A 20,320-nucleotide genomic window follows, 5' to 3' on the forward strand; every position below is an offset into this window, starting at 1 on the left:
GAAAAATTACAATTAACTTTTTGTCGTTTACCAAAAAACAAGAATTTTAGATTAGGACCCTTCAATTCTAAAGGTGTGATACACTCTGTAGCTGACATAGGATAGAAGATGTTTTTTAAAACCCAAATCACACAAAGGACTTTTTATAATAAAATTTGACCAGTTATTAGAGATAGTAAGTACCACGTTAGGACGAATAATACCTACACAATGCCTATCACAACTATAATGTATTCGAACGATCGGAACAATAGAAAGTTCTACTCTAGCTAAATTCTACAATAGTAGAAGGAGTATGATTAGTTTTTTTTTTAAAGTACGAAGTAAATTACCTGTATGGACTAGAACTAGTTTTCGTCGTGGATCTAGATGTCGTGGAAGACGCTGAAATGCCAATGTTCCGCATCTGCCGACCTGGCTCCGTGCTGCTGTGGTAAGCCAATGATGATCTGACAAATAATAAAGTTATATTAAGTCAAACAACATATTTATTCAAAGATATTTTTTTTAAGAACGCAATAAAGCGTCGTTTTTTTAATACGCTTTTATTAGCTTCAGACGTATGTAACGGAATCTTTGAATATGATTTTGATCCCCGAAATTTGGTATACTTATTAAGGAACGACGACAATTCAATATTAAAAAAAAAAAAATAGAAAATTTTTAGAAAAAATTACAATTCAACTAAAAAGTGAAAACTAAATATGTAATAGTTTAAAAAAACTAACAAAATACGCTTTCATAGAAAATTCCACTAAAAAATAGAAAATAAATCTTAATAAATTTGAATTAAAAATAGTGTAAGAAAAAAAGCTTTGTAAAAAAAGCGTGGGGTGCATGGTAGCAGTAGTTATAAATATTTTATGAACAGATATGAGTAGAAGGGTTATTTTGATAATATCCTGAAAAGCACCCCACGATTTATTTACAATAAAAAAAAAATTTCTTACACTATTTTTAATTAAAATTGATAAAGATTTATTTTAAATTTTTTAGTGGGATTTTCTATAAAAGCGTATTTTGTTAGTTTTTTTAGCGTTTTATTTATTTTAAATTATATTGATTATAAAAAAGTTTTGTTTTTTTAATCTAATGTTAGCAGTATTAATTCCATTAGGCGTATTTGCATCGTGGATAATTGGAATTACCTGTTCACTTGTGAGAGGTTATGGGCACTGCTGCTGATTATGACAGACGTATCGGCTAAAGGCACTTTCTTCCCCATGCACCTTAATACCGTCCTGAAAATTAATTAGGATCAATCGTTGCATTAGCTTCAGATAATTTTGAAATTTTATCCTAAAATATCGGTAAAATCATAGGCTTCTCATATCCAAAGACATTTAATAGCGGTAGAAAATATTCATACATGGTTGCGCTGGTTTAGAATTGTTAGTTTTGGTTTCTGAAGAGATTTACTTTGGTTTGCAAATCCTGCCCCGTCCCTCTCCCGCACATTACCTATCGGCGCGTGCGAGCGAGATCGCGTGTCGACATCTACTCAATAAGAACAATATATTGGCTGGACTACCGCGCGCGCACTACGTATCTCTGCTGTATTTTATACGAAACTAAGTGAACATGTTGGTGTTTCTCATCGCCCATCGTACGAGCTTGCAGTAAGGATTACATAAGGTACTGTGTATTCTTCCTTTACCGCAGAACTGCCGCTTCATCTTGTTTCTGTCCGCAATCTGTGTCCTTCAATTTGCAATGACCAAATTTCGAAAATTTTAAAATATATCGTAGTTTTTTTGCTTATTTCGCGTCTGCAATTCAGTTTAAATTAATACTTATTTAGAGGCTAAATAACTGAATAATAATATGAAATAACTTTGGCTATATCTTTGACTACAGAGATATCGATAATCGACTGCCTTCCAAAATCCATTCTAGTAGTTGTTGTGAGATCTGTGAAAATAAAAAAACAGTTGACGGTCTCGTTATGATGGATACTGACCTCTTCAAGTTGTCCCGTACGCGGACGTTGAAGGCGATGTATCCGAGGGAAGCGGCGATGGCGTGGAGCAATACGGCGCCGGACAGCACGGCGCTGAGCGCGTGGCGACGGCCCCCCGCCTCGCTACCCAGCAGCAACGCGCTCGCCCAGGCCACGCACAGCAGAGGGAGACACACGATGCTGACCGCTAGCAGCATCCTACGATCAAATGTCACACGTGTCGATAAATTTTTTTTATTGCTTTTATGGGTGGACGAGCTCACAGCCCACCTGGTGTTAAGTGGTTACTGGAGCCCATAGACATCTACAACGTAAATGCGCCACCCACCTTGAGATATAAATTCTAAGGGTCTCAGTATAGTTACAACGGCTGCCCCACCCTTCAAACCGAAACGCATTACTGCTTCACGGCAGAAATAGGCAGGGTGGTGGTACCTACCCGCGCGGACTTACAAGAGGTCACACCACCCGTAAAACGAGGCTGATATCACATGTTAAAGAAATCTACCACACAAGACTTTAGATAAGTTACATAAAATAAAACGTTTAGTGCAATTACATTTATATTTAATGGCGAGTATTGAGTTATCACTATACCTCAAGTTGCCGAATCCCGTGACGTGGTCCCTGACCGTGAAGGCCGCCCTGGTGGCTCCGGCGAGGAACACGAAGGCGGCCGCCGCGTACACTCCCGCCGGGATCACCACCCACCACACCACGGGCTCGTGGCAGCTCACCCAGCAACTGGTTTATATGCTTCATTATTGCGGCGGTAATTGGACACAATGAGACAGATTCGTGCAGCATATTATTATTTTTATGAATTTTTGTTCGGATTTTTTTACCTTTTTCAAAATTCGTATAATTTCAAAGATTTTCGTAATTCGTTTTTTTTACAAATCGATAGATGGAGACGCTGGATGCCATAACGTTGATGCTACTTTGATGCGTCAAGAGAAGTAATTGTTCAAATATATCGTTTTTTTTTTAATGGAAGTAACACACATTTAATTGACTAGATCTTCGATCAACAATTGTAACTAGTTACTATTGTTGATCGAAGGACTAGATAGACAAAATAGGAAATTACGTGTTCATGTTAATAGTCACATCGACCGATTTTAATGATAATTTCATGTACCTACAAATTTGTTTTTACGAAAGACATGAAACGTTTTCTTTTAAACATTAAAGTAAGTAATTTATCGTAAGATTAAAACTGTTTTTACGGTTTAATGTCGTCTTTTTTATTGTTATTATATTATTACTGATGTTTCTTGTCTATACTAATATATAAATTTACAGTGGTTTTTCCGTTATAACTACTGAACCATGCACCCGATTGACTTGAAACTTGGTGTCCATGTAGAAAATACATGTACTTAATGGATAGGCTAATATTTATATGAGCATTGGACTTCCTACACCAGTTGCGGTGGCGTTAATGATGAGAATCTTTGTAGGGGTGAGAAATAATAATGTAAATTTTAAATGCCCAGCGAAGCGGACGGGTACCGCTAGTATTTTACAGTTTTCGTGGGCGCGGACGTCAAGGTCGTTAAAATAGCATTAATTATGTCCACGCCTAGCGAGAACCGAAGAATATGCTAAGTGAGTAAGTAAGTGAGTAGGGCGTACGTACAAGAGCGCGTTCCCGTACTGGTGCGGGCGGTGCGAGGCGGCGAGCGCGAGCACGAGTGCGGGCGCGGCGTAGGCGGCGGCGAGCGGCGCGCACAGCGGCGCGTGGTTGACGTCGCGCAGCTCGCGCAGCAGCCGGCGCAGCTGCCACGCGTCGCACGCCGCCCAGCCCGCGCCGCACACCCACCAGTAGTGCAGCGACATCGCCACCACCTTGCACGCGAACTGTATCCGGAACGAACATATATACATACGTCGTGTGGTAAAGACATTTTTTTTATTGCCCTTGTAGGCCCACCTGATGGTGAGTGGTTACCGTCGCCCATGGGTTTCAGCAATGTCAGGGGCAGAGTCAAGCCACTGCCTACCGAAACTTTCATTTTATTCTTTAACTTTCATGACATTATATATCATTTTGTATTCGCGTAGGTCTTTCGTGAGCACGTGTAGACGTTAAGTGTGATATTCATATAGTTTTAAATCGAATTTGTATCTATCAACGGCCATAATTGATAGTAGGGCGATTTGTGACGCTAGGGTAGATATAGATGATCTCGCAACAGCAATATCTACTATTAAGTTTTATAACTTTACACAATATTATGCATAGCATATTAAGCATATGACATCAGTGCGGTCGCCCCACAAAAGATCGAAATCAAATATCTTACACGTTACCAGTTACAATTTTTTGGCGTAGAGGCAGACGGGTATACGGCCCACCTGACGGTGAGTGGTTACCGTCGTTCATGGGCATCTCGACGATCGAAAAAAAGATCTCTGGAAACGCACTGTCAATGAACGCAGTGGCTACAGGTAGTATATATTAACTCGACTCCGCTGGCGGACGGTGCGATGGTAAAAACGAGATGATCGTATTATGTCAAACAATTCCTCAGAGACATGTTCAAAGACAAGGACAAACATTACATTTCTTAATCAAAATTTTATTGCCTTTGTATGCAGTAAAACCTACGACCCACCAGATGGTATTGGACTCTCATCTAGTAGAGAATAATTAACAAATAAATTAACTCAAAGTGAAGAAAATCTTACCTCATTCTGGACTAAAGACGTTCGCGCCTTCAGTGCGATCAAATACAATAACTCGGCCATAAACACGCTGAATATCAAATGTTTGTGTATCGAGTTCGATACTGTGGCAGCCCCCCCGCGAATGAGACAGAGCGCGGCCCATGACGTGAGCAAGAGCGGGAGCGATATACTGAATGCAGTGTATGACGTCACTGACTCGAGCAGGGACGGCTCAGGAATGAACTGTTCACACGAAAAAAAAGGCGTGATACCATAATTATAACATTTTACAGGCGTATTAAAATTATCATTATAATTCATAATTATTAACAGACTGGAAGTAGTTTTTAATTTGGCTTGTATTATTTTATCAATTGCTGATTTGTTTGGAACAAACATGAAATACAATGCGAGAGATAGCATTTCAAAAGTAACTTGGATTAGAAACAAATAGCCACTGCCAATGACAAATTGATGCGTCCAAGCGCATTGATATACAAATAAAGCATTTATAAATACTAGTGGCGCCCCGGTAGTCGAAATTCGACTTTATTTAATTGAAATTAAAAGTTTGTATATTATGATTTTATTATGATTCTTATTATCCATTCTATTTTCAAATTCTATAACTACAGATTTCGCCAAGACTACAGTTTAGGCAAATATTAATAAAGACAAACAATATTTAATCTATTCTCAATTTGACCACAGACTATCTATACTAATATTATAAAGAGGAAAGATTTGTTTGTTTGTTTGTTTCGAATAGGCTCCGAAACTACTGGACCGATTTGAAAAATTATTTTTCCATTAGAAGCCGACATTGTCCCTGATGAACATAGGCTATTTTTTTTAATTTTTTTTTAATTTTTTTTTTTTGGTTTCATGTGTGTTTTAATGTTTCCGAAGCGAAGCGAGGGCGGGTCGCTAGTAAGCAATAATAAAAGTTTACCATTAAACAAACATTAAACATTAAAACTTAGTACCTCTCTTTACAAAAATTGCGCGGACTGAGGAGTATGAAATTTCGCACACTTATAGAGAATATAGTTTGTTTTTTGTCAAACTTTTCTTATTGCTTATAGTCTGTGGTCAAATTGAGAATAGATTAAATATTGTTTGTCTTTATTAATATTTGTCTAAAGTGTAGTCTTGGCGAAATCTGTGATTATAGAAGAAGTTAGTATAGTCTTTGAAAATAGAATCTTAATAGTGTACAAACTTATTATTTCAATTAATTACAGTCGAATTTCCACTACCGGGAGACCACTAGTTGTTTTTTATCAATTTACCTCAACGTCCACTTCGTCGACGAGAACGGCAAACGTAGACAAATGATTGCACGTGCAGTTGATTAGTAGCGGCTCTTCAGAGTACGGCGACCAATCGTAGTCTATTTCTGTGTGACAACCGACGCGAGACCATTCACCGGACCTGAACAAATTTAATATTAATATAATAATTTAATATAGTTCATAAAACATAAAATTCAGTAGACACAGAGGTATAGACGCCATGACATCGAAATCTCAACAGTATTGCTATAACGAATTTTTGGTCCTTCAAAATTTTCGTTATTGCATTTTTAAGCAGACGAGCGTATTCCCCGCCTGATGGTGAAATTTTAATAAAGTTTTTAAAACAAAAAGATTTCAGTAGACAGAGGAATAGACGCCATGGCATCGAAGTCTCAACAGTATTGTCATAACGAATTTTTGGTCCATCAAAATTTTTGTTATTGCATTTTTAAGCAGACGAGCGTATTCCCCACCTGATGGTGAAATTTTAATAGAATTTTTAAAACAAAAAGATTTCAGTAGATTCATAGGTATAGAAGTCATGGCATCGAAATCTCAACAGTATTGTAATAACGAATTTTTGGCCCTCTAATTATTTTTTTTCATTGCATTGGTTAGCGTCGCCCATGGACGTCAGCAACGCCAGGAACAGAGCTAACCTGCTGCCTACCGTTCAGAATCAAATCAGATCTCTAGACCAATGACCTAACAATGCTGCGATTAATAAATAAAGAAGTTGAAATTATTGTCAATGTTATTGAAAAAAAATTTTTTTTTTAACCTACCCTCTCAATGTCGACCAGTGCACACATTGCGGGTTAGTTCTCGAACCGAACGTTTCTCTGTTTATATCGAGCCAAATCTGTAGTCTGATCGGCTTCTTCAGTCTTATACCGCTGAGACTTCTGTACATCTTCTTGCCGACACCGGTCGCGTTGCTTCTGGTCTCTCCGTCCATGACCAACGCCATCACTTTGGGTCCGTCGTCTCTATCGGCGACAAACAACGACTCGTTTTCCTGTATCTGGTCGTTTCTTTCGTGTTTTTTGAACGCGGGTTGTATGAGCACGGGGCCGTGTTCCGCGGGAGGATCTTCTTTTGTGTGTGGCCGGTTCTGGCGCTGGCTGCTAACGCGGTTAGCCTGGTAATGCTTTGTGCCTCTGTTTGCGTAAAGGATGCCTGCGACAATAAAAGATTTAAGTTAATGTTTTTCTCAATTAGATTATTACCGAAAATTATAACGATATAGATTGGTTCACTTTCGATTATTGGCACTGTTCTTGCAAGTTTATTGTTTTTGAATGTACAACGTAAATGCGCCACTCATCTTGAGATATAAGTTCTAAGTTCTCAAGTATAATTACAACGGCTGCCCCACCCTTCAAACCGAAACGCAATTACTGCTTCACGGCAGAAATAGGCAGGGTGGTGGTGCCTACCCGCGCGCACTCACAAGAGGTCCTACCACCGGTAAAAAGTTTTACATTGCGGGTTTTTAAAATTGTAAATTTTTCGATAAATAAACTTGTAATATTGTAACAACAACTGCTCTCTTCCATTCGGAAAATAATTAAACCTACCTTCGGTTTCTTCAGCATTGTGCTCGATGGAATTATCCTCGCTTCCTTCACCGGTCTCTCTGGTCCAGATGGATTCCGGTACGAAGACTGCTATTTGCAATATCGGCGATCCTATTGTGATGTTGACGCCCCATCGAAGACTGACGGAGTCGTCCATGCGCAGGGGCATCAGTTGAGACGAATTCCTCGAGTACTGGACGTAGCCGAACACGGCGCGCGTTTCGTAGTTCGTGTCCGTTATGTCTGGACAAATAAATATAGAATTAGGTTCGTGGCGCATAAAATAAAACTACCCACTGTTGCACTTTTACTGATATCTTCTAAAAATTTCTCTATTATTCTACTGCCCCACCTGCGTTAGCGTTAACGTCAATGTTAATGGCAAACTACGCGTTAGTTAACGCGTCAAAAATGCGCGTTAGCTACATTAAGGTTACAATGCCATTAAGACTTTTTCCTCGTGAATGTAGACAACATCAATTAGCGCGCTAAACTACGCACTACGAGTACAACCTTTTGAGGTGTCCAAAAAACTGACACTCGAGTTATCGCTTAACTTCTAGTAACGGAATAAGCGATAGTGCTATCAAAAAAGTTTCAGTAAGTCCGTTTCTTAATTCCTTACGAACCATACAAGACTGGCATTACAAAAAACATCAGAATCAACTTACCTTGAAGATTATTATTTGAAATTCCCAACAGATCCAAAGGAAGCAATACTCTAGTGTATTTGTCGAACTTATTCTTGCTCCTCACGTAATTATTGTACTTCGGGAAGGACACGGTGGGGCTGGAAGGTTTCTTGTTTTTGTTAGTTTTCCCGTTGCCATAGTAACCGGTTGCCTGTATGGGCGAATGTATGAACGCCGACGTGTCAGGCAGAGCGACCACTCTCTCGGTCGTGTAGGAGTCGACGTTGAGGCGGTTCAACTGTGTCGGTTCGAAGCCGTAAATGGACTCCGAAGTCACTGTGTCCACGCTGATCACTGAAATAAAATATTATTGTGACAAATCAGCATTTGTTGTGATATTCGAAAAAATCATTTATAAGAAATATCTGGTTTAATTGAAAACGGTACAATATTTGCCTACGGATCGCGAGTAAGTTAATATGTTGTAATTTTTTTAAGTTACAGGACTGTTATATACCATGAAATTTATCAGTAAATTTTATTCCAAACCAAATTTATCCCATTCATTAAATTCGTAATTTTAGAATATTCCAAGAACATCAATAGTTAGTTGTAAATTTTTTAATCTATACATTTACATCACTATTTTGTTGTTTACCAAACATTTTTACCATTATGTGCACTATGTGCTGCCAACAATCAATTACACAAAAAATGATGTCGTTTGTTATTCATTTGCTACATCCCTACCAAACTCTCGGACAATATCCCCATTTCATTTACAAATTTAACATATAACTTTTCATTAAAAGTAATCATAAATTTTGACTCCACATTATTCCAGAAGGTACTTACTACGCTTTTGGAGTTACCTTAATTTATTTTTGAAAAATAATAACCAAGTAATGAATATTAAAAGATGTGTGTTTAGATAGATTAAAACCTTCGTAAAGGTATTTCATTAGTGAAATCTGATTTTTTAAATCTACCCGCACTAACGTTTGGAACCCATTTGAAATGCTATAGATTCTAACAAACATTTCAAAAAGATCTAGAACAATATAGCATATATACAGGAAACAATGTCGTGGGTGCATTTCCGGAACCCCTTGGTGGTGCGGTTCGGGTCGCGGCCGCCAGACGGCGCCACACGCTGAGGCCGCGCGCTACTCACCCACGTCCTTAGTGACGATCTCGAAGGGGCTGGTGTAGGTGTCGTGTTGGCTCTCGGCGAGCACCGCTATGTACTCGTCGAACTTCTGCACGAGCAGTTCCGCGCCGTGGCCCGTCAGCTCGCGGATGCGTTTCCATTCTCTCTCGTATTCGACGTTTAGTATTGTGTTCGTTGATTTCAGTAAATTCTAAAAATGTTTTTTTTTATTGCTTAGATGGATGGACGAGCTCACAGCCCACCTGGTGTTAAGTGGTTACTCGAGATATAAGTTCTAAGGTCTCAGTATAGTTACAACGGCTACCCCACCCTTCGAACCGAAACGCATTACTGCTTCACGGCAGAAATAGGCGGGGTGGTGGTACCTACCCCGGTAGACTCACAAGAGGTCCTACCACCAGTAATTTTAGGAATAAATCAATAAAATTCGGCTTTAAATTTCGAGGTCGACTCACCCGAACATAGTCCTTATCTTGACTGTGCGTAAGGTTCAAGCCGGCTTGTCTCAGCTCGTAGTCCATGAGCTCGAGCAGTATTCCCTCGGCGACCACGACGTCGGCTCCGTAGAGGCGCGGCGTGTTGGCGCACGCGGTGCTCAGGTCGGCGGCCACGCGGACCCCGACAAACGTGTTCATAGTCAACTCTCCTGTCTCGATTTTGTGAAGCTGTAAGAAAAAACACAATTTTTTTATTTTTTTTATTTATTTATTCATTTATTAATTTATTTATTTATGTACACACAGAAAAAAAAGACATAGTACAGAGTAATAGGAAAATTATGTACAAAGGCAATTTATTTATTTATTACGCTGATAAGCCCTACAATGTGATTCAAAAGTTGAGTCTGTGTAATCACAATATAGAATTATTGGTAACATTATTGGCGGCATTCCAGTATCAGAATCATTCGAACTGCTAGCTCTGATGTCAGGCGAGAATAGAGATAATTGTGTCACAAGCCAACGCTTGGTCCCATTTTGCCTCTCTATCGCTAGTTCCGCGCTCTCGCTTGCACGCTCAGTCGCAGGCAGAACGTGAAACTTTTTTGTGCGAGCAGTCGGTGTTGATCGATTTATAAAACGACACCACGTCAAAACAATTATCTATTAAAAGCTTCGTGATTCCTGTTTATATGTTGTTTGTGAATATTCTTAATTCTTATGTAATTGTCTTTAAACTTGGTACAGTTTTTTTCACACTTCAAGGAACATTTTCGCGCACCTTAAACGCACGATAGGTGGCGCAAAAAATGGTGTATTACATGCATTTACACGTAGACAAATTTTTTCACTAGTCATTAATACAATAGCTTCAATTGGCGAAAGTTTCTTGGGGAGTACTACTGAATTGTGCGAATGGAATACCGACCTGTTTCCTTAGCTGATAAAAAGTGGCCGTTGTACAGTTGAACATGTCCGGGTCCTGCCAGGGGACGTCTTTCGTTTCGTCGCACGTTCTGGTCGCGCGGCCGCTCGAACCTGGACAGTACGTGCACGCGTTACGTCACCAGTGCATTGCGAGGATCGCACGCATTACGTCATCAGTGCGTCGCGAGGATCGCACGCGTTACGTCATCAGTGCGTCGCGAGGATCGCACGCGTTACGTCACGGGGGACCGGCGACGGTCCCGGACGCGGCTCTCACCCGGGGGACAGTCGGTGATGGTCTCGACGCCGAACTTGGTGCGCGGCCACCAGACACCGCCCGCGAAAGAGCGCGGACATCCGTCGTACACCACTGTAACACAAGTGTTTCTAATATAATATCGCGGTGTGAAAGGCTATTTATTGGATAATTATATTTTTTGTTGCTTAGATGGGTGGACGAGCTCACAGCCCACCTGGTGTTAAGTGGTTAATGGAGCTCATAGACATCTACAACGTAAATGCGCCACCCCTCTTGAGATATAAGTTCTAAGATCTCAGTATAGTTACAACGGCTGCCCCAACCTTCAAACCGAAACGCATTACTGCTTCACGACAGAAATAGGCAGGGCGGTGGTACCTACCCTGGTAGACTCACAAATCAATAAAAATTGGAGTAAATCAATATATATTAAGTGTAATATAAGAAATGTTTGACAGTACTCGTATAGTCATTCATTCATTCATTCATTCATTCAGTCATTCACTCCTAGGGTATGGTCGATACAGTCACCTTCACATCCAGAGTTGGGCGTGACTTCGGCGTAGGCGTTGGCGCAGGCGTCGCAGGCGCGGCCGATGACGCCGGGCCGGCAGTGGCACTGGCCGGTCGCCGCCTCGCACGAGCTGTTCTCCGACCCCGCCGCGTAGCACTGGCACGGGAGACACTCCGCCGTGCCTTCAGGCTTGTAGTGGTTTTCCTGGAGATGACAATCATTATTGGTTAATTGGTGATAAAAACGCGAGAGATTGTTGTCTGATAATTAAAATATTATGATAATATTTTCGAACGGGAGATTAAGTCATCATCAAACATCACCCTGTATATTGAGGCCGTGAGATTGTATGTTAATAATAAAATAAAAACTTAAGAGTAAAAAGCCCTCGAGCCATCGATTATATTCCTAGCCCGAGCTTATTGTGCGCATTAAATTTACCATATTTCATCGATGAATGACAGAATGAATAGGAAAGTCAGTCAAAAATAGTCCAATCATTGTTCAAAAATGTTAAGTTTTATCTGTTTGTAATAAAAAAAATATGTAAAAATGTAAAATAAAAAATATATTTACACATTCGTAAATAGTTATACCAAGTAAAGATAGTAGAATGTTTGTAAACGAAACGAGAAAACCTTTTTTTTTCTACCATAATGGTTTTGAAAATCAATATATTATAATAAAAAACCAAGTACGTCTTGCGTACTTTGCAATGGCATTTTCCGTTCTCCTTGTTGCAGTGTGGATGATAGCCACGTGTGACGTCACAAGCGCACGGCCCACACGCGCTTCCACCCCACCATCCTCCTGGACATTCTTCTTTCCCTGATTCTATGCAGCCTGACGCTGAAATAATTTTACTTAGTAAATATGTAGTTCGAATTAAAAAGAAAACATATCAATTAATATTCATATTGCAATTTATATAGTACACACTAAATTTCATTTGCAACACGAACATTGATATATCATAGTTTTCAAAAACGCTTTACATGGTGTACTAAGAGAAAAAGTTAACAACTTCTTAATGATTAGGTTATCTTTTACATTTGCATTTTACATTGCCTGCTCTTTATTGTTAATCTTTAAATACGAATCGAAATGATCACAAAGAAGGACTCACTGGTAAGAGTATATCCAGGCTCGCAAGCGCAGGAGTAGCCCTTGGGCGTTTGGTCGGGCACGCACCGCGCGGCGCCGCACGGGCCGAGCTCGCATGCCGACACGCACTGCGGGCCCACGCGACCCGCCTCGCACGTACACGTGCTGCTGTCCCATGACGTCACACACTTACTCTGGACACAAAACGCATTCAGATTATAATCTGAGTTTTTTGGCGGGAACGCGAGGAGTGAAGTTGTGTGATTTGTTTTATTTTGTCTACTTAGTGTTTTTTCAGGTTTGAATGTGTAATAACGGTGGTTTATTAACTGTTTAATATCTGTGAAAGTGCACAAATGTGGGAAAATGAAACAAAGCCGCTGGACGTCACTTCTCGGGATCCTCCAAAAAGTCCACTGAAAAAATCTCAGTAAATGCCCACCATTTTTTTGAGATTATATTTCATCCCATAACATCTCATCTCATTACATTTAATTTCATCCCAGTTGATTAATGTCTCAAATTAATCATCTTCATTTCATTTCACTTCATACTATCATTTTTCATAAAAATATGAATATAAATTCAAATAAGACATGACTTAAAGGTCTTAGTTACTAGGTTATAAAATCCCAAAAATAATTATAAACTGTACACTTCAGTGCATGCGAAAATTTGTAAGGCTCACTTGGTGTTAAGTTATACGAGCCAATACACATCAGAACGTGAATGCCGTTACGAAGTTTCTGACATGATGATGGTTTCCGTAGTTGCTAACTGTATTACATAACATATACCACGTCTTTTAAGCACACGATTTATTCGGGGTGGAAATGAGCAGCTTGGTTTTGTTGATTCGTGAAAACTCAGAGAAGGCCCTACTTGGGGTAATCACGTCATAAATAATAAATAAATATTTACTAACAAGCTCGCCACGTTAACTGGTCCCGTGCTAAGTTCGTAAAGAACTTGTGTTACAGGTAACAAATAACGGAAATAAATGTAAGATTTTTATTATACACATACATTTTTTTTTTTATTTATTGCCTTTGTAGGCAGACAAGCATACGGCCCACCTGATGGTGAGTGGTTACCGTCGCCCATGGACTTCAGCAATGCCAGGGGCAGAGCTAAGCGGCTGCCTACCGTATGGATGTATATAATATACATCCATAACCCTGGAAAATACATTTTATATTTATCATACAAATATCTTCCTTTGGCGGGATTCGAACCCGCGACCCCCTTGTGTGGTGACCATGTCACTTACCACTACACCAGACGGCCGTAGGCGTTACGATGAACCTAGCACAATAGTGTATTTGACAATGTAAATTTAAATTTTAAACTCACATAAGGAGGACATATTGACAGCATGCAATCGGCTCTAGATTGGCAGCCGTCCCTCACGTTTTCTCTGACCGTTGGCCGATTGAGAAGCGACTGAGCAGTTCCAATACGAACATCCTAAAATAAAATTAGCATATTTATAATGAAAAAAAAACACACTATGTATATGGTGCAATAAGAAAAAGCGTCCCAGCTCGAAGAGTCTTTACTTGTATTCCAATTTGTGATTGTCGTCAAAATAACATTTTTTTTTTGTGTCATTTTAGTCTACGAGTGGTTGTCGTGGCTCATGGACATCAGCAATTATACGGGCACAACTAAGTCGCTGCCTACCGTTGAGTACACATCGCAAGCTTCGTTTGAAGAAAGACTGGTCATAGCGCGAAAAACCGTGGAGGAGAGTTCATTACAGAGCCGGACTTACAAAGTTTAAATCGATACCGCATATAGTATCAGGCTAAATTGACTCTTCAGTTTTGTTTAAGTAGTTATCGAAATAAAAGTTTGAAGTAATTATAAATATCATATTTTTATTTTCATTTTTTTCATTGCTTAGATGGGTGCACGAGCTAACAGCCCACCTGGTGTTAAGTGGTTACTGGAGCCCATAGACATCTACGATGTAAATGCGCTACCCACCTTGAGATATAAGTTCTAAGGTCTCAGAATAGTTACAACGGTTGCCCCACGCTTCAAGCCGAAACGCATTACTGCTTCACGGCAGAAATAGGCGGGGCGGTGGTACCTACCCGTGCGGACTCACAAGTCCTACCACCAGTAATAAAAATAAAATATATTACATATTTTTGTTTGAACAATAATTAAATTTGATTCTTGTGTTCTCTAGACAGTAAGCTTTAGAGAATCTCACCTGGATGCAACCTTCAAAGAATCCAACATCGGAGGCCAGAAGTCCCGCTGTAGTGTCCAGTCCCCCAATCAGAATCTTCCCTATGTATTGCCCCTGTATCTTGTTGGCCAGCATCGGCATGAGGACGGTCCGCAGCCCGTAGTCGACGGTGACGGAGATGTCGGTGCCGAGCCACTTTATCTCTATCCTGTGCCAAGCTCCGTCCGACAACGTCGCCATTGGGAGATACATTGTCTCACCGTTGTACGAATAGTGAAGGAGACCGGATTTCAGCTGTAAATTTATAATATAAATAAATTTTAATCTGTCAATCTGTGTTAAGTCAATTACCTTAATGTCGTTAGTTGTGCTGTCAGTTCTATGTCACACTTAGACATAGGACATGGGTATAAAGGCAGCCCCACCCTTCAAATCGGAACGCATTACTGTTACCCGGCAGAAATAGGCAGGGTGATGGTACTTACTCGTGCGAGCTCACAAGACCTCCTACTAATTAGTACATTAGTAGTAAGATATTGTTCTTCACTCCTGCGTTAAGGACATTAGATCGTCGTTACACTGTAACGTAGTGACTCTACTTGAGATCTTAGAACTTATATCTCAAGGTGGGTGGCCCATTTACGTTGTAAATGTCTATGGGCTCCGGTAACCACATAACACCAGGTGGGCCGTGAGCTCCTCCTTACGGATCCATCAGATCCAATAACGTAAATAATCAATCAGTTCTTCTCAGCGGGTCACGATTCCGATCCGGTAGTAGATTCACTCGCGAAGCAGTTGCTCTTGAGTTGTTAGGTCTGCTTCGGAGGCGCTCGGGCAGCTGTTAGCATCCGACCCCTTTGCTCGCCCACCTCTCCTGGTGAAACTGGAAAGGCCTCCGGGCCACCAGTAATCTTTCAATTATAAAAAAAGAGCAGTGAGCTCGTCCACCCACCTGAGCAATAAGAAATAATAACAAAACTCACACTGATGACGATAGTACTATTCTGCCCGACTTGTATGGACATCACAAACGCGTCCCTCTGTCTGGTCCGTATCGACAAGGCGTTCAGCCACGGCAGCTGTATGGGCCTCAGCAGGGGGTTAAATGACAGCATGCCGTCCCCACCGAAGCGCCACGGCGGTCCCGTAGCTGGTTCAACATATCTCAATAAGTATACAGTACTCGCCAATCTTTATGGCCGCTCTGAATGTAGCCGTCGGTATCAACTTGCGAATGGTAAAGTCGGGTGGAAAAAAAAATTACTTAATTTGTTTTTGGTTTATATTACTATTCATTACAATATAATTAGATAGGTACAATATAAACTTCTAAAAGTTCAATTGTTTTGTTTCGGATCTTCTCAGTGGGTCGTGTTTCCAATCTGTTGGTAGATTCTGCGAAGCACAGCTCCCCGAGCCCCGAGAGCTCACCTACACGCTAGGGTGAATCTGAAATAGCCTCTCAAGGCTATTAGGAATAAGTAGGAAAAAAAGATGAGAAATGTCGCTTAAACCAAATCCCTCTATAAGAAATTGTTAACAAAGTAATACGTAGTGGTGAATTTACACTAGGGGCAGTCGGGGCAAGTGCCGAGGCCGGGAAAATTTTGAAAGTGAATTTTTTTTCTTTATCTAGATTGCTCTATATAATTAATTAATTCCATAATTAGTAATTTTCTGTTTTATTGATAATTGAAGAAATTCAATTCATCCATTGCTTGTGAATTGTAATTTTGGCACTTTTGGTAAAATTAATAATCAAAATGATTTGATCAATTTATTTTCTTGGAGATTTAAAATAATAATCGATTTATTTATTTACCAGAATTAAAGAAATGTAATTTTTTTTCAAGTATAATTATGAGTCAGCCTTAGTGCCAAATTTATAAATGTTAAAAAAAACACATATATTTATTTATGTTTTTTGGAATACATATATAACATTTTATAATAAAGTTTCTAGTAAACTTGAAGAAGAAAATATATAAGCTATAAGTTTAAGTCAGTATTGGGGCGGATTTTTTTCCGGTGCCCAGGAGCGGTATTAAGTTTAAATCCGGCCCTGGTAATAAAACGTATGGTGATTCCGATCGACTTACAATCAGCGCAGTCCTTGCCCGTGTGTCCTTCCTTGCAGTCGCAGATGTAAGTGTCCCAGAGGTCGCTGCACTCGGCCCCGTTGTAGCAGGGCGCCGAGCTGCACCTCGAACGCTTCTCCGGGCACCCGGCCAACGTGCCGTTGTCTGCCACGTAGCTGTAGTGGTGGATACAGCATCGGAGGGTAATTAACGAAGTCAATAATCGATTACTGGGAGGTTTTTATTTAGGTCGATTAGGGATCGTTCCTATGTGAGCCCGCAATGTATATCGTACAAATTCTATCAGCATGTTTCTTGTTTAGCAATTTTTGTACGCTTTACACAGAGAGTGCAATAAATAATTGCAAAATTAGGACAATGATCGATTATTGGGAGGTTTTCATTTAGGTCAATTAGAGATCGTTTCGATGTGAGCCCTCAATGTATATCGTACAAATTCGATCAGCAAGTTTGTTGTTTAGCAATTTTTGTACGCTTTACACAGAGAGTGCACTAAATAATTGCAAAATTAGTACAATGATTGATTATTGGGAGGTTTTCATTTAAGTCGATTAGGGATCGTTCCGATGTGAGCCCGCAATGTATATCTTACAAATTCGATCAGCAAGTTGTTGTTTAGCAATTTATGTACGCTTTAGATTATTATTATTTTGCTTAGATTGGTGGACGAGCTCTCGACCTACATGATGCTAAGCAGTTACCGGAGCCCATACTACATCTACAACGTAAATGCCGCCACCCACCTTTGAGATATGAGTTGCCAGTTCTCACTTTTAACAATACAACGACTGCTCGTCCTTCAAACCGGAACGCATTACTGCTTCACGGCAGATATAGGCAGGGTGGTGGTACCTACCCGTGCGAACTCACTAGACGTCCTGCCACCAGTAAATAACATAGAGAGTGCAATAAATAATTGCAAAATTAATAGTCAATAAATAATTATTCTTCCCTACACTTGTATGGTTATGGGTAATGGCACAATAATATTCACGTACTCACCTATTGAGATCAATAAACTTGTGGTCGATATAAAAGTCGGATATGCAGCCGACAAAGTCCTTGTTCTTCACCTGGAAGCTACTGGGTATGTTTGGTAAGCCTCCGATTTGGAGAGGTCCTGTCAGATCGAGAAATCTGTAAGATATTTAGAGCTAGTTTATTTTAATTCGATAAAGACGCATTTGTATGGGATGGGCCAATGTTGACGAGGACGGGGTTAGATGCTTGGCAGGGGAAGGAAAGTTGTGTGAAAGTTAGCAATTATTTAGGTATTGCGGATCTGAAGCTATGCGGTGTTTCTCAAAGTTTTCTTCTTGGGAAGAGATTTCGCCATTTCATAAAAAAACTTATACCAAGTGTTAATTGGACGTTTACCAACGAAACATTTATTTGCTTAAGTTAATATAGATATTAAATGAGTACTTCAACTGCATTATCGCATTTTTTCTAATACCTGTGACATGTTTCTGTGGGGATTTCACACCGCGCAGGCAGGACTTTACGAGTGAAATTCGCGCATGCGTATTTGAGCCCAAAATCGGCGGCGCCAGCCAAAGATAAAACCTTGTCACAGTCATCCAAAATCATTGTTATTGTCTGTAAAATAAGAAAAAAAATGTTCAAAAATAGCGGTGGGTAGGTCTAAAACATATTTAGTAATAATCAAGGACTTTTTGGCGGGAACGCGAGGAGTGAAGTGGTGTGATTTGTTTTATTTTGTCTATTTAGTGTTTCTTCGGGTTTAAATGTGTAATAATGGTGGTTTATTAACTGTTTAATATCTGTGAAAGTGCACAAATGTGGAAAAATGAAACAAAGCCGCTGGACGTACTTTCTTGGGATCCTCCAAAAAGTCCACTGAAAAAATCTTAGTAAATGACCACCATTTTACTGAGATTATATTTCATCCCATTTAATTTCATCCCAGTTGATTAATGTCTCAAATTAGTCGGCATCATTTCATTTCACTCCATAATATCATTTTTCATAAAAATATGAATATAAATTAAAATGAGACATGAATTAAAGGTCTCAGTTACCAGGTCATAAAATCCTTTTAAAAAAAAAAAGTAATTATCACTATTTTGACAATTAAGTAAAAAAAAACATTGTTTCGATATCAGCAAAGATCGCCCTTAAAGTGACGAAATTACTTGAATGACTAGAGCACTCTGTCAAGTATCAAATATATTTTATTTTATTTATTTATACTTTATTTCAGTGCAAAAAAAACAATAACATTTTGTAAGAAGTACTTATAATCTATGTTAGTAACTTAATTACTGGTGGTAGGACCCCTTGTGAGTTCGCACGGGTAGGTACCACCATCCCGCCTATTTCTGCCTGCGTTTGAAGGGTGGGGCAGCCGTTTTAACTATACTGAGACCTTAGAACTTATATCTCAAGGGGGGGTGGTGCATTTACGTTGTAGATGTCTATGGGCTCCAGTAACCATTTAACACCAGGTGGACTGTCAGCACGTCCGCCCATCTATGCAATAAAAAATAATAATAATAATAATCTAAAACTACATTTAATAGTTTATTTTATATAATATAGTGTACAGTTGAGAGAACAATAATTCTTACTCGATTGAAATACTCTATCTCGACAGTATGCCACGAGCCGTCCCCAACGTTTCCCTCTACAGTGATCTCGCTCTTCCCTCCTCCCAACGAGAAGCTGAACCTCAGGCCGGGCCCTCCGCCGCGACCCGCCTCCGAACTGACGAGTTCCAGGGCGAGGAAGTCGTGCCGCTCGTTGTAGCGACCGTTGTAAAGGAGCAAGCCCGATGTTGTTTGCGTCGCGAATCTGTCGTACAAAATTTTTAGATTCACAGGCCTTACGTCATATATATACTAGAGGTCCCGCAGTAGTCGAAATTCGACTATAATTAATTGGAATTGTAAGTTTGTACACTATTATGATTGTATTTTATACTTCTATAATCACAAATTTCGCCAAGGCTACACTATAAAAAAATATTAATAAAGACAAATAATATTTAATCTATTCTCAATTTGACCACAGACGTCAAGAACAAAAGTTTGACAATAAATAGTATGCATGCGTGTGTGCGTCAAATACATGGTATGTAGTGTGTGTAATGTTTTCGTTATTGATTTAATGTATCTTTTATGCATTATTTTAAAAGAACATTAGCATTGTGCACTTGTTCTCTATATTCTCTATAAGTGTGGAAAATTTCATACTCCTCCGTCAGCGCAATTTTCGTAAAAAGGGATACAAAGTTTTTGCTTCACGTATTAATATACAGATGATGGCAATATTATATATAATAGATTATATAACAGATATTGACAATAATAACTAGTAGTCATTATTATTAATATTGCCATTAGTAGTTGATTGTACTATGAGTATATTGCTTTTAAACCATGATCAGGTAGAATGTTACAAAAAATTTGAACAGGTTGATTTATCTGAACGTGCAAAA

The 20,320-nt window shown here is 39.6% G+C and overlaps 1 protein-coding gene across 1 annotated transcript in view; it reads right to left on the reverse strand.

The window, feature by feature from the left end:
• The window catches only part of LOC101745884 (protocadherin-like wing polarity protein stan), a 214,910-nt gene that overhangs the window by 15,803 nt on the left and 178,787 nt on the right, over positions 1-20,320 (reverse strand). Inside the window, exons 26-49 of the mRNA XM_038018928.2 lie at positions 19,452-19,674; positions 18,317-18,459; positions 17,863-17,997; positions 16,861-17,015; positions 15,745-15,911; positions 14,780-15,052; positions 13,912-14,025; positions 12,581-12,752; positions 12,164-12,303; positions 11,472-11,658; positions 10,959-11,051; positions 10,683-10,792; positions 9,770-9,979; positions 9,318-9,504; positions 8,183-8,497; positions 7,512-7,754; positions 6,717-7,110; positions 5,926-6,067; positions 4,655-4,876; positions 3,603-3,823; positions 2,558-2,704; positions 1,961-2,158; positions 1,149-1,241; positions 333-449 (exon numbers count right to left, since the gene is read on the reverse strand). Coding sequence (XP_037874856.1) covers positions 333-449; positions 1,149-1,241; positions 1,961-2,158; positions 2,558-2,704; positions 3,603-3,823; positions 4,655-4,876; positions 5,926-6,067; positions 6,717-7,110; positions 7,512-7,754; positions 8,183-8,497; positions 9,318-9,504; positions 9,770-9,979; positions 10,683-10,792; positions 10,959-11,051; positions 11,472-11,658; positions 12,164-12,303; positions 12,581-12,752; positions 13,912-14,025; positions 14,780-15,052; positions 15,745-15,911; positions 16,861-17,015; positions 17,863-17,997; positions 18,317-18,459; positions 19,452-19,674 — 4,401 coding nt within the window. The remainder of the gene's footprint in view (positions 1-332; positions 450-1,148; positions 1,242-1,960; positions 2,159-2,557; positions 2,705-3,602; positions 3,824-4,654; positions 4,877-5,925; positions 6,068-6,716; positions 7,111-7,511; positions 7,755-8,182; positions 8,498-9,317; positions 9,505-9,769; positions 9,980-10,682; positions 10,793-10,958; positions 11,052-11,471; positions 11,659-12,163; positions 12,304-12,580; positions 12,753-13,911; positions 14,026-14,779; positions 15,053-15,744; positions 15,912-16,860; positions 17,016-17,862; positions 17,998-18,316; positions 18,460-19,451; positions 19,675-20,320) is intronic.

Source organism: Bombyx mori, chromosome 22 (assembly GCF_030269925.1).
Source record: "Bombyx mori chromosome 22, ASM3026992v2".
Lineage (NCBI taxonomy): Eukaryota > Metazoa > Arthropoda > Insecta > Lepidoptera > Bombycidae > Bombyx > Bombyx mori.